Source organism: Leishmania infantum, chromosome 36, assembly GCF_000002875.2.
Source record: "Leishmania infantum JPCM5 genome chromosome 36".
In the NCBI taxonomy this organism is placed as follows: Eukaryota; Euglenozoa; class Kinetoplastea; order Trypanosomatida; family Trypanosomatidae; genus Leishmania; species Leishmania infantum.
Genome location: NC_009420.2, coordinates 1,697,473 through 1,721,050, shown reverse-complemented (window position 1 = coordinate 1,721,050; position 23,578 = coordinate 1,697,473). Strand labels below are relative to the sequence as shown.

Here is a 23,578-nt window from a genome sequence, read left to right as displayed (position 1 = left end):
GCCGAGGGAGCCGTTGCACGCAAGGGTTACGACACGATAAGCAGGCGACCGAGACGAGGTCAAAGTGAAGCAAAGAAACGGAGAGAATCCGCCATTACATCAGCACACTGCCGTGTTTGGCAGGGGGGAGGGAGCGGTGATCAACGTCTGTCCTTCACACCCTTCGCCCCGCGTTGATGGAGTTTGAGTAGTGGGCGGTGGTCACCTGCGATGGTGGTGAGCATTTTCTCCTCTGCTTAAGCGCGGGCTTCGATGCACCTCTTGGGGTGCGCCTTGGGATGGTGTAGTTATCACGCTGTCTTTTTCTCTCTCTAACCGTCTTGCCACAGCCGTTGCTTTCCTTTTTGTTTGCTTGTAACAACCTCTTCCTTCCTTGTATTCTTTTAAGTGCCACTTCCGAGAACTAAGCCGCACATTACTGGTGCATGCGCCTCCGCAAGACGGAAAAGCGGGATACAGAGATGAACAGATCATGCGTGCGTGAAGAAGACATCTGCGCACGCCCCCTAGCACACAGACACAGAGAGGGAGGGGATGGTGGAGGAATAAAGATGAGGCGTTCGCAGCATACCAAACGGAGCGCAGTGCTCGCCAGGCCTGGTAGGCGAACCGCTCGGCAGCCATGTTCATCCATAGCAGCAGCCCAGCGACTGTGAGCACCTGCCAAGACAGCGGCACGACGGGGAGGGAAGTAGAGAGGGGAGAGGGGGGAGAACGGACCTTTGTGAATGCCAAAGTACGGCGGGGAGAGGTGCGTATATATTAAAAAAAAAGAAGAGGACGAATTCATCTCCGGGAAGCAACGATGATCTTCGAACACGAGCTCGTCACATGACACGCAGAAACGCTCCGTTGCAGGACTCTGCGTCGCCACGGCCACCACCACCGCCCCCACAGCTCCCACCTCCAAACATGCATACACGCATGCGCGACTCTTTCGCGGACTACCTGAGCCTCTACCCCCCCTCCCGCGATTACTCTTGTGTGATTCGAACCGCAGCGGCTGGCCGGCGCACGCACGCAGAGAGAGCGAGACACGCACCTGCTTACCATTCTTTTAGGCCCAAATATCAATATCTGTGAGGTTGTCGCCGAGGTATTTCTCGATGGTTTCGCGTGGGTCACAGGCGGCGCCGTGGCGCATGACTTTCTCTGCCAACTCACGCCCGGCATCGCGGTTGAGCGGGTCGCGCTCGAACTTTTTCGTCCAGATTCGACGCGCCACGCTCAGGCTGTAGAGGTAGCCGTAGTAGCCTGCAGGGTATCCCGAAAGGTGCTCAAAGGAGAGCGTACTCAGGACGCCGGTCTCGGTCGGCTCCGCGACGGAGACCGGCTTCGCCACCTGAATGAGGGCCCGTGCCATGTTGAAACCACCACGACCGTAGTCGCCCAGGTCACCGAGCGTGCGCTTGCCCACGTGACCCTGGTCGCCGTGCGGGAAGTACACCGTTAACGGCTGCGGCCCGTGCAGCGCCTGGTCCACCGCGGAGAGCACCACCTGGTCCAGCATATCCAGGTGCTTGAACATGTTCGCCGCGCTGTTGCGCTTCTGCACAATGTCGAAGGAGATCGGTTCACGGGTGTTGATGCGGTGCGCCCACAGCTTCAAGAACTCGTGGGACGAGAGGAACTGCTCAAAGAGCTGCGAGAAAGTCTCGACGTAGTCGATGCTTGCGCGCGTGCCGGCCAAGTTTTGCACCTGGGTCTGTCCAAAGATGGTATGCATGGCGTGGCCAAACTCATGGAAAACGGTCGTCACCTCGTTCGGCTGCATTAGGGTGGCCTCGTCGTCGTATGTGCCATCGGGGCGGCGCTGCGCCGGCTTCAGCGCGCCAACATTTGCCGTGAGCACAACTACCGGGTACTGCCGCTTCGGTAAGCGCAGCCCCACTGTGGCGAGGGCCTCCTGGTGCGGCACGCAGCCGAGCTGCAGCGTCAAGTGGCCAGCCTGGCAGTACTTCATCTCGTTCATGTACATGTCCAGCACAATCACGCCGAGAAACCTCTTGTGCTCATCGTACACATGAAACTTCTTGACACTGTTATTGATGACCTCTTCGGGGTTGAGGGGGACCTCCTCCAGCTTCACGCCGAAGACCTCCGAGCAGAGACACTGAATGCCGCGCACGCAGTTCGCGACGGAGAAGTATTCGAGCGCATTCTCCGGCTCTGCATCGCGCCGCATCGAGGACGCAACGCGGGCTCGGTATTCATCGGTGATGTTGGCACGATTGCGCACCTCGCCGACGTGTTTACGGATGAGGTCCATCTCCGCCTCCGCCTGCTGACGATATTTGCTCGCAATGCTACAAAGGAAGTGCCACACGTTCTCCTGATTCTCCAGCATCGTCCCGCGCAGCTGTTGCTCTGCGTAGCTCTCGAACCCCAGCAACTGCGCCAGCTCGTAGCGGCACTGAAGAAGGTACCGGAGAGTGCCGAAAGGGTTGGCCGAGCCCTGCTCTGTCAAGAAGCGCATCGCCAGTTCTTCCTTCTCGATGTTCATCTCCGTCACCTTGGCGCGCTGCGCGTCTGGAAGATGAATGCCGTTGCTCTCCATGTCCCTCCTCAGCTGCACAACATTCTTGACGGACTCTGGCGTCAGGCCTTTGCGGCCTTCCGAGCTATCTAGCTCCTTAATGACGTCGTAGAGGTCGCGCCGCGAGTTCACCTCGCACATGTACTCGTACCCCTTCTGGAAGGCGAGGGAGGCGCTACGCTTGTAGTTCTCGTCTGGGTGGATTTGACGTACAAATTCGCACGGGTCCAGCAGCAGGCAGAGCACGTTGCTGGTGGAATCGATTAGGTCATGCTTTGCCTGCGGCGTCTTCGCCTTTGGAATCTCCTTCAGCAACGCCTCGCACACGTCCACCGTGCCATCCACGGTGTTAAGCAGGTTATCAGGACTGGAAAGGAAGTTCAGGTTCGGGATATCGGGAACAGTGCCGTAGGTCGGCGCCTTGGGGGAGCTCGTGGGCGGTGCTGCCGATGCGTTCGCCGTGGAAGCAAAACGGGCATTGCCAAAGACAGTGGCCGCAACACAGCCCCGCAAGCGAAACGGCGATGCGCAGGATACAAGTCGGCGAAGCATATTGTGGAAGAAGGAAAGGAGTGGAGACGGCGGCGAAGCTGCTGGGGCGCTAGCGAATCCGGCGCAAAACAAAGGACAACTAGGGAGCACGACGCCGACTGAGGATGAATTCACCTGCTCCGGAGAGTACAACAGAGAACGTGAACGCGGTGCGGTTACGAAGCGCGTGCACACACACAAAAGTAGGGATGATAGGGCGATTATGAGGAGCGATTGAGAACAAGACGACACGCCGCGAACGAAAGCAGCGTCCGTCAGGCGTCGGGTGAGAGGAAGAAAGGCGCAGACCGTGAGTGAGAGAGAGAGAGAGGAAAAGTGCGGTGTGCGCGACGGCAGTGTACCGGCGCGTACGCATGGCCACCACAAATCTCGCCCCCACAGCGTCCAGCATGCACCGCCACCACTTCATTCAAATGGGCATCACGCATGCGCCCGCACACACAATGGCAGGCGCACGCTTCCCACACAGGAAGAGGAGGCAAGGCGGAGGACGAAAAAGAGAGTAGAGCACTTCGATAGCAGAGAAGTCGAAGGCAGATGGTGGTGGTGAGAGCTGCAGCGTCACCACCTTCTCTCTCCTGCCTCACTCTTCGCTTCGTCGCTTCACGCAGTCTCTTCGCGATGTGAACGCCCCAGCACTGGACTCGCGTCGGCGCCAAGAAAAATCGAGGTAAATCACAACCGTGCTGTTCGCCTGTATGCAGTTCTGAGGTGGAGAGTGAAAAACTGGCCAACAGAGGAAGTGAAAGGTGAAAAGGACAACCTAAGAAAAGGAGAACAGAAGAACCCAAATGGAGTGAGCCCCTCCCCCGGCTGCTGCCACCACTGCGGCAGGGCACGGTCGTTGACACGCCGTCATCACACCCGCACCACCATCGTCAGCTGTGAAACGTGAGATAAGGAGGGAGAAGAGCAGTCATCGGAAGGGCGCGCGGGGAGCCACAGAAGAAAGAAAAGAGCGAAGGCCAACAACGCAGGCGGTGAGAACAGCCCACATCAGTAGCACGAACAAAAAAAAACAACAACAGCGCCAACCACCGCCCTCCGCAGCCTCGCTGGCTCCCCACCCCTTCCCCTGCTGCCACCGTGTTCTACACACACGCGCACACACTCGACAGTTCAGGTTAAGCAAACGGCACATTCCACTTGGGCTTCACAAAGGCCGTGGACAACTGCGTGTGTGCTACGCCCTGCCACTTCTCATCCTTCAGCTCCTGCGGCGGCATCTCATCGCGCACCTTCACATACCATCGCCGCGCGTTCGCCAGATCGCCTAGCTGGAAGTAGGCCTGCGCCAAACGGCAGGCGTACTCAAGGTTCTTGGGGTCGTTCTCACACGCTTTCTTGTGGAAGTCCACGCTCAGCTCACGCAGCCTGCGCGTCGTTGGCAGCCCGTAGAACCACGCGTACACACGCGACGGGTCGTACCAACGGAAGCAACAGCGCGCACACAGAGCGCCAAGGGTGTTGGGAATTTCCGCGTCCGTTGGCAGCAGCTCCATCCCCTTGACGCCCTTCCGCATGATGGCCTGGTAGTTTTCCACAAGCCCCAGTCCCGTGAAACTCTTCATGTAGTAGAGTGCCTCCGCCTCGCGTGTGGCGCACATGACGTAGGTGCGATAGCACGGGCCGTAATCCTTGTTCTCGTTGATGCACTTACGGCTCACGTCGACGCCGCGCTGCAGCAGGTCCAGACGATCGCACCAGTGCTCGCGCGATACCTTGTTTTTGGTCTTATCATACAAAAAGGTGGTCTCTGCTAGTAGCGCCATGACTTCGGGGCTGTCCGGCTTCTGGGCGAAGAGGCGCTCGGTGTAGTCGAAGGCACTCTCCCCGAGAGCAAAGTCCAGAAGCTGGTCACGAAACTTGATGTACTCCTGATAGTCGGTCGTGTTTGCCGTCACCTCGGCTGTGGCAGCAGTATCCGCGGACCGCGCCGGCAGCGGCGTCTGTCTGCTGCTTGAACTGCCCATGTTACTCTTCAGCCCCGTTGCTCCCCTAAAATTATCCAAAGCGGGAGAAGGAAGAGAGAGACAGACGAGAGGGATGTACGTGTACGTGTGCGCGTGTGTGAAAGCTGTGCGTGAATGCCGAATCGCTCTGCACAGCGTCTTCTGGCAGCCTTTTCCACTAAGATTCCGTGGATGGGTAGATTTTGGTATGCTTAGTTTTATTCGACAACAATATATATATATATATATATAAACAAACTACATATATGGAATATTTTTCGTGATGTGTGGTACACCGCAGATGTGTCACACAGTGAACCATAGATGCGCCTTCAACGCCAGCCAAGCAAGATTACGCCGCCGCGACTACTGTACATGCTCCAAGTCAGGGGTGTGCAGTCATAGATGGACGCAGACACACACACACACACAGAGCGACGCAGACAGAGACGGAGCCAGGCAGGCGGACAGGATATGAGGAGAATCACAAAGAAAGAAAAAAAAATAGACAAAAAGGACGATAGAGAGAGCATAGTATAGAGATGACGCGACAGCGCAAAGACCCCGCGAGCGTGCACGGCACCACCACCCACCTACCCACCCGTCCCTCAGGAAAGCAAGGGGCCTGGTACAGAAGCTGGGTCACAGGAGAGTGAAGGGAGAAAGGGGGCAGCGGAAGGCCTGAGACATGTAGGGGCGACGGCGCAGAATATCACGTCGTGTTTCGGTAAGCGACAGTCATCTGCTCCGACAGCTTATGCCGTGCAGTACACCTCGCCAAGAAGAAGGGGAGTGTCCCCCCGTTGGCTTGGATTGCATGGTTGGTGCAACATGTTTTTCCTCTTCGCGCTCCTGTGCGCTTGTGCAGAAGTACAACGAGCACGTCCAACTATAGTGCTGACATATCCGTCGGTAAGGAGTCGGAGAAACCAAACAACGCCCCTCGCCCCTCCCGCCCGCACCGCAAGAACAAAAAAAAAACATAGCGGAAAACATGCGCGCAAGCCTGAGGATGGAGATAGTGTTACGGCAGGGAAGAGAAGGCGTCATCGTGCTCCGACAAGCACCCGCGGAGACGCTGGCGTATAGGAACAGTGAATCCGGTGTCTTCTTACGCCCTACATGGAGCTAGCGCTCTCCAGGGCGCTTCACAGCTTCGCGGACGGCGACGATACTTCGCCGCGCATGTCCACAGCAAAGTACTTGCGCACCTGCTCCGGAGACATGCCAAGACCGAACAGGTACTTGAGCTTCACCATGGCCGCCTCGTGAGTCATGTCACCGGCGCTGATGGCCCCAGCCCCCATAAGCTGACGCCCCGCTTCGTATTCGGACAGCGCCACCACCCCGTAGCGGTTGTGCGTGCAAATCACCACCACCAAGTCGCGAGTCTTCGCTATGGCGAGGAGGCGCTTCATAAAGTCACGCCGGGTCGGCCCGTTACCGCTGCCGTAGCAGCGCAGGATGAGAGCCGGAGCGCTTGTGTACTCAATGGCAGCTCGGAAAAACTCAAACGGCGCTCCCGGGCCCAGCTCGAGCGTCAGCACCTTCGTGGACAACTCTGCTTCGATGCGCAGTCGGCCGGTGGGGTGCGGACGGAGCAGTACCTTGCGAATTATCAGGACACCGCCGCGCATGGATGCGATAGGAGGGAAGTGCGGCGAGTCGAAGGGGCGCAAGCTGCAACGACTCATTTTGATGGTGCGATTTGCGCGGTAGAGCATCTCGTCAAAGAGAATGCACACATCACAGATCTGGCTACAGCTGGCGAACGCCAAGGCGAGGATAATGTTCCGCGTCATGTCGGTGTAGATGCGATGACCGGGGATGAGTGAGCCTGTGAAAATGACCGGCTTGCCGAGGTTCTCGAGTAAGAAGCTGACCGCCGTGGAGGTAGTGACCATGTTGTCTGACCCGCTCTCCACCACAAAACCGCGGTAGTGGTGGTACTCCTTCTTTATGAGCTGCGCCAGCTCTATCCAGTCCTCGTGCGTGTGGTCTGCCGAGAGTTTCAGTTTTTCCAGCTGCATCACGTCGAAGCTGGGCACACCCGGCCTGTGCAAGTCTTCGTTGCAGTGGAGAATGTCGAGAAAAAATCTGCGACGGTTGACGTTGCTCCGCTGCGCTTGGTCGAGCAGATCAGACTGATGGCTGCGCATGTTGATGAGGAGTACCTTGGCACCCGACGTGTCCTCCTCAGGGGACAGCTCACCGCTCATTGCCTTGCGACCCACAAGGCCGCTACTGATGTACAGCATTGCGGCGAGCGCTACACAGACTAACACAGAGAAAAAGGAGGAAGGGTTTTGGTGAGATACGAGGGCTCAAATGAATAGGCCCATTCCCGTAGTGGTGCAGGTACGATAGAAGAAAAGCCAATGAAAGCCCACTGCAGAGCGAGTGTTTCGACGATCTAGCAAAGAAAAAAAAAAAACTTTGCCGCTTTCAAAAAAAAAGTAAGCCGCTTGCGGTGCCGAGCGCACAGGCGCTCACGCCGTCACGGCACACGCGGCTGCCACAGGCTCCAGGGAAACAAAGCACGGGTGAGGGGGTGAAAAAGGGTTTGTCAGCGATAAAACAGAAAAGAGCCGTCCTTCTGCCAGTGCTGCCGTCACGCACGCCGTGCGATATCTGCCCGCACGAGCACAGAAGCGACGCCGTGACGCAGCAGGCGAGAGAGCACGGAGCGAGAGAGGGTGGCGAAGAAAAAGATAGGGTGGATTCCCATACACACAGAGGAGGAGACGAGGGGGTGGGAAGAGGAGTCTGTATCTTGACAAGCAGGGCTCGCGTACCTCCCCTTGGTCCAAGTCCTGCATTGGGGGAGGGGGAGGAGGGGGTTGCAATATAGACACATATCTATGCGCAAGGAGACAAAGAGGGTGGTGAAGGGTGCCACTTGTCGTTTGCACGTGACGGCAAAAGCACGTCGCTCGAACGCCACGAGGTACACCGGCTGGGCTAGCTGAGGATTTCAAGGAAGGACGGGTTTATCTACCTCCTCCTTGGCTTTCTTCCTCTCCGCTCGACCTCGTAGCCACATCGCCTGCTGTTTGTCGCCCCCATCCCCCACACACACAAACCCACACAATCCACATGGTCATCTTCCTGTCACCACAGTGAGTCTCCCCCTCAGCACGAGCCCCCGCTTCCCCGTCGTCTTTCGTGCGAAGTGTCGCTTTTTATTTTTTGTTTCTTCATCAGGTATTTTAGTTTGTCAAGGTGAAATAAAGAGAAAAAAAAAACGAAAGCGTCAACTTAGCCTCTGAGCGTACGCCATTCATGCCGAACGCATGTGACGCACTCCCGGGCACGGCAGCGATGCACCGCAGACGCGCCCACTTTTTGTTTGCTTGCTTTGGTTGCTCCTTACTGCTACAGTGACCCTCCGGCCTCCTTTTCGTACTTTCCCCTCCTCGTCAGGCTGCGCTGGCGGCCGCTGAACAAAGGCGTGACGCATTGCGAAGGTGTGAAGCGAAGGAAAAGAGATGCAGCGCCGAAAGCAAAAAAAAAAGGGCGTCCACGCTCACACGCACACACATGCACGGCTCTGCAACGCCCTGCCTGGGTGTGAGCGAGTTTTGCGGACAAAGAGCAGCGGCTCTGTATGGTGGCGCGACTATTCCTCCTGGTCCTGGATGTTGAAGTACTTGAGCTGGTACGTCCCCTTGCCGGTGGCGAGGATGCGGATCCAGTCGCGCAGGTCCTTCTTCTTGAGGAACTTCTTCGTGAGGTACTTGAAATACTTCTTGCGGTACGCCATCGTGGTGCTGATGGTCAGAACATTGTCGTTCATCGACAGGCGGACCTTATCAGACAGCTTGCCCTTGCGCCCGTTCAGCTTTGTGTTGTCCTGGAAGAACTGCTCGAAGTTGCCAAGCACATCCTCGCTGAAGATGCCGTCGGCGGCCGGGATGCTGCAGTCGATCTTGAAGACCTTCTTGCCCTTGGCCAGCTGCTTCTGGCGGACGTAGCTGCGGGAGCCAACCTTAGCGCGAACGGCGACCATCTTTGTGTGAGAGGCTGATGAAGCCATGCAGGGTGTGGCCGCGCAATGCACGCGCCGAGGTGGTCAGGGTGGAGAAGTGCACGCGAGTCACATTGTGATGGAAAGGATTTAAAAAGGGGAGAGACGGACAGACACGGAGAGGAGGGAGGGGGGTAATCAAATGGGAGAAGCCGCATGCCGAGCACCGTGAGAGCAGACACGGGATCCCGTGCGTCCGTTTGTGAGGGGGACGGGGGTGCATCGACTTCGCATGCCTGCGAGGATGAGAAACGAAAAGCGTCGTTCCGTGCTCCTTGAGGGGAGCGCCAGGAAGCGAGAAAGCGATCACACACATGCGCACATCTCCCCCAACGCCCCACCCCCTTTTCTCTCTCCTAAAGCGGAGGCACGATGCACGAAAGGGCATATTCTCTACCACGGCTCGCACACATGCATGCGTATCTCAATCCCAGAGGTGCATCAGCCCATGATGAGGCCGTAGATGCAGATGAGTGGGGTGGAGAAAGATGCGCCGCTTGGCGTGTGTTCGACATTTTGTCCGTGATATGTGAGAAAACAGAACGACAAAAATGAGCCGTGTCCACGTCATGTGGGGAACACGGTCAGGACGGTGTGAGCTCCCGTGGGCAGCTCCTACCGTGTATGCACAAGCCGCAGAAGGCACGCGCACGGCGATGGAAGCAGCACTGCGGCGGCTGTTTCCTCCCCTACTGTGTGCCGTGGTGAGATGCGTCTTTGGCATCCGCGCCATCCTCCGCAGCATTCGCCTCCTTAGCAACCTCGACACGGCTTGTCTGCTGACGGTGCTGCCGCGCCTCCTCCTTCTTCTCTTCCGCTGCCTCCTTGCGGTGCCGACTCATGGCAATCTGTTTCGCTCGGAACTCCTTGAACTTCTGCCGCTTCACCGCATCCTCCTCAGCACGCTTCTTTATAAACGCTTGCCGCTGCTCCTCCATCTCGGCACGCCGCCTCTCCTCCTCCTCGTCCAGCCGCTGCTGCTCCTCAGGGGCGATCCACGGCGCGTCGTCGTCGTCCGTCGGGTCGATGCCGGCCTTCTCCAGCTCGCGAAGACGCCGTTTCTCCATCTCGTGCTTGCGCAGATCAAAGCGGGTAATCCGCGTGCGCCCAAGGAGGCCAACAGCGTGATGAAAGCGGCACTGAGCCGACACGTACGAGCAGTCGCACAATGACCAGGACGACGCAGACGATGGCAACGCGAGTGCCTGGGACACACGAGTACTGCCGACCACAGCGGCTGTCGGTGTCACCGCGCGCCATCCCGCACGGCGCATTCGCTTCAAACAGCAGCGTGCCTTTTTTTGTCTTGGTTTAGTTTGCGTTTTCTTTTTTTTACCGCCTAGGCTCTTCCACTCCTTCGTCTTGCAGAGAGAGAGAGAAAGACACGCCGGGCTTTCAAGTGTGTATCTAATCTGCCAGCTGCTGTTGAGGTGCGCATACGGCATATCCTTTCGATACGTCGCGTGTACTGCGAGAAGTAGCCGGAGAAAGCAAGTGGGGCGGCGGAGGGGGGGGGTAAAGAAAGGAGTGATGCTTTCACCGACACCGGTGTTTCGATTTTTCTTTTGACGGGGTATCTGTTTTGTTGTTGTCGCAGAAGGGACGGTACATAAAACGGGCGTTGCCTCTCCACGATGACTGCTGCCCCTTCCGCTCCAGCGGTTCCACTGCGGGGCAGGCGCAGAAGTGAAGAGCACTTCGGTCCGGTACGTGTCCTTTTCGCTGCCCCACATCAGAAGCAGCAGCGACCGCCAAACAAGCTGTGCGCCAATGCGAGACACTCAGTTGTGTTACCGCGCAACAAATCGTTGTTTTCCCACCGCCTCACCCCCTGTATCGTACCCCTCAACACACAGAGATGCGTGTACTCCCTCTCATACTCCCCGCTTCTTTTCGATGAGTACGAGCACTGCGGAGGAGGTCGGCTGCTGTAAAGATGAAAAGGAGTCAGGGGACCGAGAAACAAAAAAAAATGCATTCAACAACGTTTGAACGCAACCGTCTCACCAAGGCACGGAAGGAGAGCGGTACGAATGCGTTTGTTTCGTTCGTTGTTATTCGATCTTAAATCTGCGCCATCACGCAGTCGCTTACCGCTCACACAGCACACCAGCAAAAACAAAGAGAACGTTACAAGTGGCATATCATGCAAGCGCCGTTGCCGCCTTCGCCTCTGGTGGACCTGGGCCAGTGCGTCACGCCACGGGAGCAAAGGAGGGGAAGAGAATGAGCGTGGCACAGGTGAGACAGGATGTCAAGAGTGAGCATGAGCGAGCACAGCCCGGCCCCCTCCCGCCTCCCTCACACACACAGACGCAAAAAAAAAAAAGAAAGCGGAAGAACAGACATCTCATGTCTGCTTCATCCTTCTTTTTCGTTCGCTTCTTTATGCCTTTACTGCAGCCGTCACTCCCTCCGTGTCCGCTAATGCGGCATGCGCTACTTTTTGCCGTTCGCTGCAAAAGTTTTCTTCTTGCTCGCCACGCGAATCGTCTGACGGTCAGCGCGCTCCTTCAGGTGCTGCTCTGCTTGCTTGGCACCCAGAGCGTATGCGCTCGTGCGGAAGGCACCCTTGCCGCCATACTGGCCCGTGAACTTCCGTCCGAGCAGCTGAAGCTCGCGCTGCAAGATGCGAATGGCCTTCTGCTTTTCGCGATTCTCGGCATCTGCGGTGTCGTCGAACATGTCGTCCGTCTCCAGGTCCGCCTCTTTCGTCATCCGGTTCACCCACTGATTGTTCGCCCGGGACTTCCCGATCTCCTTCTGCAGCTTATCAATCTGCCACGCAATGCGCAGATGGCTGTGGAGCTGGTGCACAATTGTCGCCTGCATCGCAAACGTCTCCACCTCACTCTCCTTCCGACCTAGGGACTCCATCAGCTTGCGAAACGACATGTGCTCTTGAGCGTTGACGAGCAGCACAGAAAGGCCGGTGCCGCCGCAGCGCGCCGTGCGGCCGCAGCGGTGGATGTACGCCTCAGTGGTGCGCGGCACCTGGTAGTGAACAACGTACTTGAGCCCATCAATGTCCAAACCGCGCGACGCAACGTCGGTGGCCACTAGCACGTGGATTTTGCCTTGCTTGAACTTGTCGATGAACTTCAGACGCTGGCGCTGCTGCATCGAGGCATGCAGGCCCGCCACGGCGATCCCGAGCACCTCGAGCAGCTTTACCAAGCGCCGCAGCATGGAAATCGCGTTCACGAAGACGATGGCGCGATCATCGTGGTAGGTCTTGAGGAAGTAGTACAGGTACAGATCTTTGCTATTGTCTGGGCAGCGGAGGTATGTCTCGTTGACGCGCGCGGCGACGTTGGCCGACTCCGCAAGAGAGAAGACTTGCGCATTACTGAGCTTGATCTCCAGTTGCTGCAGAACCTTGTTCAGCACATCTGCGTTCGAGGTGCGAATGATGCTCTTGCGAGCCGAGAAGTCGCGCCGCTCATAGTTTGTCTGCAGCGACAGAGTGGCAGACGTGACGTAGGTGATGACACGGTGCCCCGCAGCCGGCTCCGGCGGCATCGGGATAGGATGTGGCTCGTCCTTCTTCTGGCGAGCATCGCCGTGATCCGTCTCGGCGTTTGTGTCGCCATACTTGCTGGCCGTTTCCTCCTCATCTGCCGCCTCCTCGTCCTCTTCCTCCCTCAGGCCGGCTGCCTGTTTCGCAGACGTTTTGGCCGTCTTGCGGCTCTTTGTTGGTGTCACATCTGCAGCAACCTTCTTTGCCTTCTTCATCTTCGAACTTGATGAGACGTCCGCCGCCGCCGCCGCCTCCACGGATTCGCGAGCGCGCTTCTTGCCTTTCTTTGTCTCCACTGGTGCCTCGGTCGCCTCGGTGACGGTTTCTGCCACCAATTTCTTCACCCTCGGCTTTGTCGCGCCTGTCTCCTCCTTGTCGAACGGAATAAACGTCTCGGTATCGGGGTCCCAGCGACCGCTCTCGACGGAGATCTCGCCCGGCTCGGCACCCTCCTCACGGTCCTGCGCGAAACCCGCCGGGAGCACCTCGCAGTGGATGCGCTCCAGCAAGGTCTGCAGCTCGGCAAAGCGTCCTGATTGCAGCATCTTGTCAGCCTCATCGAGGACGACGTAGTGCAGGCGCCGGCTGACACTGTGACCGAGGTAGCAGCCCTCGTTCTTCTGCACCAGGTCCCACAAACGACCTGGGGTGCAGATGAGAATGTGTGGGTGTCGGTTCAAGACGCGCTGCTGGCGCTCTTGGGCCATGCCGCCGACCACACAGCCCACCACCACCTGCGGCGCGAACTTGGTCAGCTGGCGAATAGCCGCGTCGATTTGAAGGGCAAGCTCGCGCGTTGGCGAAATGATGAGAGAGTGCATGATACGCTTCTGGCGCTTCGCCTTCAGCTCGGCTCGCGCCACAGCGGCGTCCGAACCCGCCTGGGCCGTCGCTTTTTTGTGCACAGTCTCTGCCGGTGAAGCTGGCGTGGCGGTGGTGACCCTCTCCGTGCCCAGCGTGGTGAGTAAGTCCTGTAAGATGGGTAGCGCAAACACCAGCGTCTTGCCGCTGCCCGTTTCGGCCGACACCACCACATCCTGGACGGCGCTCCCACCAGAGCCACCGACTCGCTTGTGCATCTTGCTCTTCTTGTCCGCTTGGCTGCTCCGCTGCCTTGCCAGCAGCTCGTCACCGCTTGCCAGTACATTCGGGAGCACCTCCTCCTGCACGGGGGTGGGGTGGGTAAAGTGCAGCTCCCGTAGCGCCTGAAGGAGAGCAGGATGAAGCCCAACGCGCTCCCAAAAGAGGTAGGGCTGCCCGCTGTGGCGGTACAGGTTCTTGTTTTCGTTCTGCCGCGCCGCCGCCTCTCTCGCCAGGCGTTGCTGCCGCTCCTCCTCCTCGAAGACGCGGGTGTCCGGCAAGGCAAGCGGATCATCAGGGGCTAACGGCAACGACGGCAGCACCTTCTCGGCTGCAAGTGGCACAGAGGTGAGGAGTGCGGACGACTTCGACGACTTCCTCTTCCATGGGATGGCGCTGCAACAGTTCGACTTCGATGCGACAGCACAAGAGGTGGTGGCGACGTTGGCGCTTGCCGACGCACCGTTGTTGCTCACGAGTGACGCAGCCGGACGCAGCAGCAGGTCTGTCAGACTGCGGGGGTCGAGAACCGCCTCTTGACTAGGCACAGCCGTACCTTCTGCAATCTCAGACACGATCATCTCCATTGGCCGTGTCCCGTCATCCACCGAGTCGTAGCGGTTGCGGATGCGACGAGCGGCACCCATGCGCTTCCGTAAGCCAGAGCCGATCTGGTGCCGCTGTTTCATGTCATTCTTGCGAATACGCTGCTTGAACGTCTTCTTCTTGAGCGACATCGTAGTTTTCGCGGTTCTGCTTCGTGATGAACAGCAGTACCCGTCTCTCTCTCCCCGTGTGTATGTGTTTGTGTGTGTGTATGCCTGTCTGAGCAAGCGGCGGGAGAGCGGGGAACAAGGGAGTGCTGTGAACCCGCGTGACTCCGCCACAAGAGCCGTGAGTATGCTCTGCTGTCGAGACGCTGGCTTTGTACGTGAGAGAAAGAAGCGTCGGGAAGAGAAAGCACCGTTGACCAAGGTGATGGAGCGGAAGATAGGAAGAGAACGGTAACACTGCAACGGAGACTTTAGTAGCGCTGATGATCCACCGCGGCAAACGGTGGAACAAGCACGTTCGTCAGAGCAACTACTTCCTCGGCGCGATCCCCTTCGAAGCAAACAATAAAAATGTGCCAAAGTAGTACAGCAGTCGTGAGAGTGCTGCGCAACACGCGGGACAGCAGCCTAACGATCGACCGCGCCGCCCGCCATTGTTCATTTTCGATTTCTTCGCCTCTTTCCATTTCGTCTTCGTCTTCCACACAGCCGCCATTTCTCAGCAGCAAAGCCCAAAAAAAAAAGGGACAGAGCAGAAATGGGCACACAGCATAAGCATGAAAGGATGGTAAAGAGAGGGAAGCCTGTCCATGGAGACGAGGTGTCGCACTCAAGCGTAGCAGCAGCACTCCCTGTCCTCTCCCTGTCTCTCGGATGTGCGGCGCTGTGCAGAAAAAGTCACAGCCGGTGAGACGCAACAACAAAACGACTGAACAAGATATAGATGGCAGGTGGCAAGAAATTTGTGGAATGGGCTAGCACATGGCGGGCAGCAATGCGCTTGCCATGAGCCATGGTGCTGAGGGACTCTGGTGGTGGTGGTGAAGCGAAACGAGCGACACACAAGCAAAAAAAAAAGGGGTTGGAAAGACGCTTACCTTCGCTTTAGGTTGCTAGCTTCCTTGTCTTGTTTCTCGTTCATCCGTGTCTCTGCAGTAAGGCTGCGCCGCGGGCGCACAACGGCCTGCCCAGAAGCCCGAACGTGTGCGTCCGTCGGTTCCTCGCGTGCTTGCATCATTGGCGTATGCCGACGTCTGAGAACGCACTCGTGCGATTTCCCTAGCCCGCAAGCCAGTCCACAGCCCCGTTGCTGCTTCCTTGCGTACACGAGGGAATGTGCAAGACAATGTAGAGGTTGTTTTCTATATTCCTCAACTGCAGCAGCGCGATGTACGCCTCTGTGCTCATGCAAAGGGTCGCGGTCAATCTTGCTCAGACACACGAGTAGCGGCAGCTTGTGTGGAGCAGCACTGTTGAGTAGCCTGTTCAGCTTCCGTCCAGCCGGCTCGGCGCGCCGGTAGTCGCTCGCACCCATGCAGCAAGTCATGCGGCTGCACTCTTTGGATGGGTGCGCGGTCATCCGGCGCCGGAAACGCTCTTGGCCACCTACGCCCCACAACTTTGGCTGAGCCCCACCTCTTTTTGTCCTTGCACGCAGCGTCTTCACGCTCAGACCAACAGTGGGGAAGCTCCCTTCGAGGTATAGTGCTGCCAACGCCTTCAGCAACGACGCCCTAAAACGCCTCCCCGGCCCCACCAAATCACAGGTCTAGCATCTTGCACTCGGAGAACACCTCTCACAGCGCGGAGAGAAAGCCGCCCATGTGAGGGATCTAGTGACCTCGCGTGTGCGGATGCCTCACTCTCGCGCAAAGCCAAGCTCTTGTCGCGGGTGACTATCCGCGAGCGTGCGATCCGGTGTATGTTGCTCGTGCGTGCGAGAGCGCATCTCTCTGTGCTGCTCAAGTGGGATCTCTTCCATTCAGAGGCCAATCATGCACCGTCGCACGCTGCACGCACACCCGGGAACACGACCCACGTAGCCTATTGTTCGTGAAGAAAGATAGTGGATGGGGGACGCAACATACAACTTCGGCTTGCGTTCGTTTTCCAGTCCTCATGCGATGATGATAAGTTTCGATTTTGTGTTTTCCTGATTTCAAAAGGAGCACGGCACTGCATTGTTTACAATGAAAAGGGAGGCGGCACTGCCGGTGGCACTCCCCTTTTCTATTCTCCGTGTGGCTGTAGGCTCGGCGGTGTGGGGTGTGCGAGGGGTGTACATCTATTTCTCGATGCACCACGTGTGCCATGTGTGACGCAGAGCAGCAGAAGAAATGCTCACACAAAAGAAAAGGGGAGAGGAGGAGGGTTGTGAACTACACATACAGGCACACACACACACACGCACAGGGCTTATGCGAGCGTGGTGTGGTCGTCGCTGCCCCGGATGTGCCGATATTCGTTTTTTTTTTCGTGCATCGACCCGCTCCCTCCTCACCGGCAAAGAAGGGCAATGAGGCACTCAAAGATAAGGGGTGGATTGGTGGAGGCAGCCTAGCGAAGGAACGCAGGACGTGTTTGAGGGGAAAGGGAGGAGAAGGGGAGCATTGGCACAGCAGTGGTCGAGATTCGTCCCGGCATGCGAGAACCGAGCACGACATGCATGAGAGGGGGAGAAAGGCCAAGAGCATAAGTCCCTCGATACAGACAGTGTGCAGCCCGTGCAAGAAGTCGTGGTGGAAGCATCGTGCCGCATGCCTTGCGGCTCCCCAGCCTCGCTATCTCTGTGCAAAAAACGACTGATGCACCGCATCATCGCATCCCCCACCCGTGCACGTCTCTCGTGTGGGGCAAGCAGGCAGCTAAAACGCGTCTGAGAAAGCGCAGCATGTGTGCTCATCCGTTTTAGGGTTCAGCTTGTTCTATGCATCAATCTGCCGTAGAGCAAACCCCTCCCCCTACCCTTCCTTCACAAAGAACAAACCGAGGGACACATCCGGCATTGTTGCTCTTCGTTCGTCGCCCCGTTCTACATTAGTCACAGCAAAGAAGAGGCGGGAAAAGAGAACGGCGCAGCTAAAAGGGTCAAGCAGCATCAGGGCAAGCGGCTGCGATGCTGCACAGGTGTAGCCCGGTCACTGCTGCCCACAACTCCCACACACTCGCCGCCCCGGTTGCTTCCACACCCTTGACCCCACGGCGCCCTTACATACTACGACCTGCTGCAGAGCTTGCTGCGCCGTGCTGAACATGATAAACGTTGTTCTGGTCGTAGAAGCGGCTAAAGTCGATCCATGTCAGCAGCGGCACCAACTGCGGGTAGTCAGGTCCGATCGGCGAGGCAAGCTCCGACAGCGCACGCAGAAATTGGTCCTCGACAGAATGCAGCGTTGCTTCAATCAGCGGCATTGTCGCTGTACTGCTGTGCATCCCTACCGCGCAGAAACGTTCCGTTAGCTCGAGAATGTGTGCCAGACTGCGGAAGCGCTGAGTGCTGGAGAGAACCAAGCCCGTCTCCACGCCGTCGAAGAAGTCCGTGAGCGCCTGCGAGATGGCGAAAACGCTGTCTGCCTGACCGATGCGCGCGATGAGGCGACTCCACAGCGGCTCCAGCACAAAATGGGCAGCGTAAAACTGGAACTGACGCAGAAACTGCACAAACTGGTGCTTCAGCCCGTAAGCAGCACTGAACTCGCCAAGGATTTCGTTTGTATACCACAGCTCGCACAGGTGCCGCTCGCAGGTCTTCACCCACACCAGTAGCCGAAAGATGACATTGAGACGATGCGTCACCTTTCCATCGAGCACCAACGTCAAGGGCCACTGCAGGTCCGTCTCGAGCTGAAGCAGCTCCAGACTGCGCCGCGCGTCGACTTCGCCACCGTTACCGCCCATGCTCCGACGGGACGGCAGCGCCGTCGTCGCACCCTCGCCGACGGCCGCAGTCAACGTGTCGCCGCCGCTGTCGCGCTGCCGATTCTGTTCTTGCAGCAGCTCCTCCAACGTGCAGTTCGCAAAGCTGCACCCGATCAAGTCATGGTACGGATCGCTGGAGCAGCTGCGGGCCACGGCCGCCTGCAGCAGCACCTGCATCGAGTGTTGTTTGACGCGATCCGGATGCTCAGCGAGGAGGCTTTCGGCGCTGTCGAGGAAGTCCACCACCCAGTCACCGCGCTCTTGGAGAAAGTACAGCTTCAGAGACTTGAGGTGCCCGAGTAAGTCGACGGACGGGCTAAACAGCAGCTGGATCACGGCCCCGCTGGAGATCTCGAAGGACTCCTGCACCTGACGTTGAAGCTGGTCCGCACCGCTCCAAGTCAAGAGGGCGTCGTCCGGACCGTCGGGCCTGGATCCTGCAGCAGCAGCAGCAGCGCCAGCACCGCCACGCACGGCTGCGGTGCGAAACGCTGGGAGTGCCGCGCCGTACTCTCGCAAGAGACAGCAGTACTTACCAGCGAAAAAAACCATTTTGGCTATGCGACTCGGTGTGTTGAGGAACACTGGCACGAGGCTCTTGTTGAGGGAGAAGCGCCGGTCAAAGGCCACCACGTCCTGCTGCGCAGTCGCACGTCTTTTCAAGCCGAATCGGCCCTGAGAAGCCGTGCTGGAGCCGCTTGCTCCAAGCTCACCTTCGCGCCCGGCGCCTGTCGCCGACGGCGCCAGCGCATCCAAAAAGAACTGGCCAACGTGTCGCTGCTGCTGATGACTCGCAGCCGTCGGGGACGGCCGCGCTGGGTGGTAAACCTCCGATATGAAGAACTCACCGTACGGGTCGTCTAGCACGCCGCTGTGCATCCAGCGCTGCAGCATGCGCAGATACGGGACAAGCGAGCGGCGGAGCAGCAGCGTCAGCAGCTCGTGATCCTCGCAGCTTCCGGAGTACTTGTTCACTTGGTCACACAGGTGATTCAAGATGCGAGGGCCCACGAGCCCGGTAGAGGGAGAGGCGAAAGTCGACGATGTCGGAGCCGCCGCCGCCGCCTCAGCGAGTGCTGAGCAAATCAGATCCATTGGCAGCACTTGCCGCAGTCGTACCACGTGATGCCCGACACGGAGAATCTCCGACACCACGCCCATCAGCGGCATCGGCCGCCCCTCACTCCAGAGCTGCAGCTTGGACACCTGGTGAGCGTAGCTCGTGTTGATCTCGGAAACCACCTCGCCGAGTGCCATGAGCACAAGACTACAACTGGAGTATTCGGCCTTTTCGATGCAGCGAAGTGCCATGAAGGCGTCGGCGACAGGCAGGACAGTTTCGCACAGGCTCCGCATCGACGCAGGCACCAGCGGCGAGACCTGAAAGCCCTCTTTGGGGCTGATGCCGCTCGAGGTGCCGGGTGCCGCTGGCGTGTACTGGAGGAAGACGCCCCCAAGCCCGACTGCTGCCGCCAGCACTTCTGTCGCCAACACGGTGTCCTGCAACTCCTCTGGCAGCCTTGTCAACTGGGAGAGCTCGTGGAGAGCCGGCAGGCCAGCCACACCGCCGTTCGAGGCTCTGGCAGACGTAGCCGGCCCTCTCTCATCGGGTGCTGGTTGAGACAGAAGCGGTGCCAGAGTGCGAGTGGGTGTGGGATTACTGGCGGAAGCGCCTTGGTGGTCCAGTGGTATCGAGTCCGAGGCATCTCTTCCGCTGTTGCAGTGGCGCTGCCACACCGTCTCCACTACCGCGATGCTCAGGGCATCTGTAATGCCGGTCGCACGAATGACCTCCTGGCGGTCAGTGGCGTACTGCACCTGATCAAACCGAACCCCTCGCTTCTCCAGCGCGGCGAGGAAGCGGGCCCAATCCGTCGTGCTGCTCATTGCCCACGCCAGGACACACAGGCACGAAAAAAAAACGAATCGGTGTAGATATGGATGATAACGCTGCCCCTTACAAAAAAAAGGTAAACGATGCAAGCGAGCGTTCGTGTGTATGTATATTGTCTGTGTGTTTGTGTGCGTGCAGTCAACAAGAACAACGGCGTAGATTTACGTCTATGTCACTGTTTGCTTTGTGTGTGCATGTATGTGTGTGTATCAATGCACATACATCCATGCATATATATATGTGTGTGTGTGCGTGCGTGCGCGCGCGCCGGAGTTGCGTGAAGCTTCCAAGGGCCGAGGCAGTGTTCTCTATGACGTCAATGACACACGTGGATGCTGTCGCAGAACGATACAAGAAGGGAGAAAAACGAGCGCATTACAGGAGCGAAGGGGAAATGTGAAAGGGAGAAGTGTGGGCGTGGGGTGGCACAAACCTCCATGCACATACAGAACTTGAGTGTTCTCCGCACAGTCGTCTCCGCCACACGGGAGAGCAGAGAGAGCCGTCGCACATCCCAGCGGCGCCGTCTTTGCACGCGCGTGGAGTCATTGGCTGTCTTCCACTTTTACGTTTCCTGCTGCTGCTGCCTGCCATGCGGTGAGCAGACAAACGCTGGAGGTCGGTAGCCAACCAAAATACACAACCGCCGCTTGGAGCCGTACGCGCACGAAGCTGAGGAAGTAGAAAAGCAAGGATAACAGAAGGGTGCAATACCCAACTCTCACATTTAAGGAAGAGTAGGCGGAAAACAGCAACTAAAGGAAGAAGAGGCACAGCTCCACCTCCTTGCCCCCGCATGTACATGTCTGTCTGGGCTCCGAGAAGAATCACCTTCTTGCTGTTGGAGCACCATCAGACACTCCCTCAGTGTCAGCGTGTTGAAGGGCGCGAGAGCGCTGCCGCTCCTCCCCAGAGGCTGAGATTGCCACACCTATACGAAACCCGATGCACACGTTTCAGTCCGTGTTGTGCACGGTCTCTGCGCTGGACTTCCCGGCTACTTCTCTCCGCCGAGGGATGCTAAGAGGCGCTGCGTCCAGCTCGGCTGCATGTCCAGCTTATTCGCCAATTCGTGATTCAGGTCGCGGAAGATCATCTCATCAGAGCGGATGAGCAGTGCAACATCGCGCAGCGTCAAGACGGACGCCCCCGGGCCGGCGCCACGGTCGGAGGTAGTGATGACGCGCTCTTCGCTCTCCTTACTGTCCACAGCGCTGTCGTCGCAAGAACCCGCCGCCGCGAAAGGCACAGGCACGTGGTCGGCGGATCGTGACAGAGGCGTTGCAGCCCGATGGCCGTTATCGCCACCGTCCGGCGAGGCACCCGATATCGGCGCGTCAGTAACAGGGATCTGTTCTGTCACAAGTCCCTCGCTGGTCTTGTAGAGAGCCGCCTCCTGCTCCTGCGGAGCCACCGTTTTCGGCAGTGGCGCCGCCTGTGCGGTAAAGACCCCCTCTAGGCCCCAGTAGTGCAGTGCCAGTTGCGGCACACGCGGCTCGGCAATCTTGCCAAGGTCGACATCGTTCACCATCTGCGTCCACACCACAGAGGACTCCTCCGCTGTGTAAGCCATGAGCCGAAAGCCCATGCGCGGATAGAGGAGAAACAAGGCCAGGTAAATGGTAAAGTGTACTGCCTGCAGCAGGAGTACGAGACCGCGCTCAAGAAGGGTGATTTCGGCCATGCAGCTCAGTACCTGGTAATGAACGGCGTGGCTCTCGCACTGCGCAAGCAGGCCGCGGAGCTCGTCCACATAGGAATGCTCTGGTGTCGACCCTGTTCCTTCCATGGTGGCGCTGGACGTAGACATGTAGAGTGAGGGGCGCGCCATGGCGAAGGAGCGGCACGCAGGAGGAATAGGTGGGGCGGCGCCGGCACTTGGAGAGCCGCCAAAGGCCAGAAACGGGGAGCTCGCTTCGGCTGTTGTGGGCATCTGTGAATCGCCTGTGCAGGCGCTGCTGCTGTTGCTCCGCCTGAAGAGCATGCGTAAATACGCCGCCACAGAGCCCGCTGCTGGAGCTGCAGCCGCAACGGTTACCAGCATTGTTGCTCGGTGGATGTACCGCTCACGAAAGGCGCGATCGGCCAGCCAGCGCAGCGTCTTGACCATACCAATGCAAATGTGGTCGTTGATGCGGCCAGGGGTGCTATGCGCCAGAGGCTCGCGTTCCAGCTGCGTGATACCGGCGCGTGTAAGCGGAGGCGCCATCGCGGCAAAGCGTGTGGAGTGGCCCATGAATGAGCAATACAGGTAAGACGAGGGCTTGATACGGGCGGAGGATGTGCCGAGCGCATTCGACGAAGATGCCGACATGCTCGCCGAGAAGCCCACAGACGAGGTGGCCTGCGAAGCGGGCCGGCGAGTGCCGAGGTAGCCGCCCTCCTTGGAGACGTAACCTCTGCTGCTTGGCAGCGATGTCAATGCAACGCGGATGTGGAGTCGCATCATCATCTGCATGAATAGAGGTGTTTTGTGTATTCCAGTGTGCGCGAATGTCTCTGTGTGTCTCTGCGTTTGTGTGAGAGAGAGTTGTTGTTATTCCTCTTTGTATGGCTGCTGGTGTTTCCTATGATGTTTCTCCCCCCTGTTGCTTAATGACGGTTGTTTTTCATCGTCATAACCACTTGTCCAAGGAGACACCTCTGTAAATGTTGTCTGCATGTGTGTGCGCGCGTGTGTGTATACGTGCAAACTTCTTTTTGCGGATGTGTTTTCCGTTTGTTGCTGTCCGCTGTTGCGTGTCGATCCCACCGGCACACACGCCGATCACGATGGGGGGGGGGGGGGGCTGGAAGGGGTAGAGAGAGAGAAAGAGAAAGCGCGCGCGCAAAGCGAAGGAAAAAAAAGGAGGCGTTAGCGCGTGAGAGTGCAAGGCAGGAGTATCGCTGTAACCCCATAGGTGCGGCATCCGATGGACGGGCGAGAGAGAGAGAAAGGGCCCACAGAAAGCGGCAGAGGGCATCTTCACCGCTCCGTGGCACCCACTCCTAATACGTGTGTCGACTTCTGGAGCCATGCACGCACACGCGCAATTCACTGGATTCCAAAGAACGCGCAGCGCGCGCAGGCACGGTTTTTGTCCTCTGTGGTTTGTGTGGTATTATTTCAAACATCGAGGCGGCGTGCAACGGGCCACCACCACCTCATCGGTGCAGCTGCGCTTTTCACATTTCGCGCATTGAGCCACTCGTCATCGCGTACCTGTCGGCCTCATTCGCCCGCCAAAACGTACGACGGGGGGGGAAGAGGGGAAGAGAATGCGCAAGTAGAGCGTGGAACATCCCCGCTTCCGCAGCGAAGATCCTAAAAAAAAGCTCAGCGTGGGAGTGAAAAAGAAGCGATGCGCATACATGCCACATCCAATCACAGGCACACATACACGGCGCACCCTGTCTTGATGCAAGGAGCGCGTGTGCCAAACAAGGCACCCTCAGCAAACGACTGTCAGTGTAGGAAAGCGAGGGCACAACAAGAGATGCATCGAAGCGGGAGGTTCAAGCACCCGAGGAGAAGGCCTTGGTGATGGGCATAAAAATACACTTGA

General features: G+C 58.1%; 8 protein-coding genes across 8 annotated transcripts; all 8 read right to left on the bottom strand.

The window, feature by feature from the left end:
* Positions 1–1,057: 1,057 nt before the first annotated feature.
* LINJ_36_4670 (metallo-peptidase, Clan MA(E), Family M3) lies at positions 1,058–3,088 on the bottom strand (the record flags this gene model as incomplete). Its single annotated transcript, XM_001469806.1, has 1 exon — positions 1,058–3,088. The coding sequence occupies one exon, from the start codon at positions 3,086–3,088 to the stop codon at positions 1,058–1,060; it is 2,031 nt and encodes a 676-aa protein (XP_001469843.1).
* A 1,124-nt stretch (positions 3,089–4,212) lies between these two features.
* Positions 4,213–5,061, bottom strand: LINJ_36_4660 (conserved hypothetical protein; the record flags this gene model as incomplete). Its single annotated transcript, XM_001469805.1, has 1 exon — positions 4,213–5,061. One exon carries the CDS (start codon positions 5,059–5,061, stop codon positions 4,213–4,215), a length of 849 nt encoding a protein of 282 aa, XP_001469842.1.
* Positions 5,062–6,188: 1,127 nt separating this feature from the next.
* LINJ_36_4650 (asparaginase-like protein) lies at positions 6,189–7,298 on the bottom strand (the record flags this gene model as incomplete). Its single annotated transcript, XM_001469804.1, has 1 exon — positions 6,189–7,298. One exon carries the CDS (start codon positions 7,296–7,298, stop codon positions 6,189–6,191), a length of 1,110 nt encoding a protein of 369 aa, XP_001469841.1.
* Positions 7,299–8,659: 1,361 nt separating this feature from the next.
* On the bottom strand, positions 8,660–9,076 carry LINJ_36_4640 (putative 60S ribosomal protein L22; the record flags this gene model as incomplete). The annotated part of the gene is made up of 1 exon (XM_001469803.1): positions 8,660–9,076. The coding sequence occupies one exon, from the start codon at positions 9,074–9,076 to the stop codon at positions 8,660–8,662; it is 417 nt and encodes a 138-aa protein (XP_001469840.1).
* A 680-nt stretch (positions 9,077–9,756) lies between these two features.
* Positions 9,757–10,341, bottom strand: LINJ_36_4630 (conserved hypothetical protein; the record flags this gene model as incomplete). The annotated part of the gene is made up of 1 exon (XM_001469802.1): positions 9,757–10,341. One exon carries the CDS (start codon positions 10,339–10,341, stop codon positions 9,757–9,759), a length of 585 nt encoding a protein of 194 aa, XP_001469839.1.
* A 1,165-nt stretch (positions 10,342–11,506) lies between these two features.
* LINJ_36_4620 (ATP-dependent RNA helicase-like protein) lies at positions 11,507–14,404 on the bottom strand (the record flags this gene model as incomplete). Its single annotated transcript, XM_001469801.1, has 1 exon — positions 11,507–14,404. One exon carries the CDS (start codon positions 14,402–14,404, stop codon positions 11,507–11,509), a length of 2,898 nt encoding a protein of 965 aa, XP_001469838.1.
* A 3,024-nt stretch (positions 14,405–17,428) lies between these two features.
* LINJ_36_4610 (putative gamma-tubulin complex subunit) lies at positions 17,429–20,026 on the bottom strand (the record flags this gene model as incomplete). Its single annotated transcript, XM_001469800.1, has 1 exon — positions 17,429–20,026. One exon carries the CDS (start codon positions 20,024–20,026, stop codon positions 17,429–17,431), a length of 2,598 nt encoding a protein of 865 aa, XP_001469837.1.
* Positions 20,027–21,030: 1,004 nt separating this feature from the next.
* LINJ_36_4600 (putative alternative oxidase) lies at positions 21,031–22,491 on the bottom strand (the record flags this gene model as incomplete). The annotated part of the gene is made up of 1 exon (XM_001469799.1): positions 21,031–22,491. The coding sequence occupies one exon, from the start codon at positions 22,489–22,491 to the stop codon at positions 21,031–21,033; it is 1,461 nt and encodes a 486-aa protein (XP_001469836.1).
* Between the last annotated feature and the right edge of the window lie 1,087 nt (positions 22,492–23,578).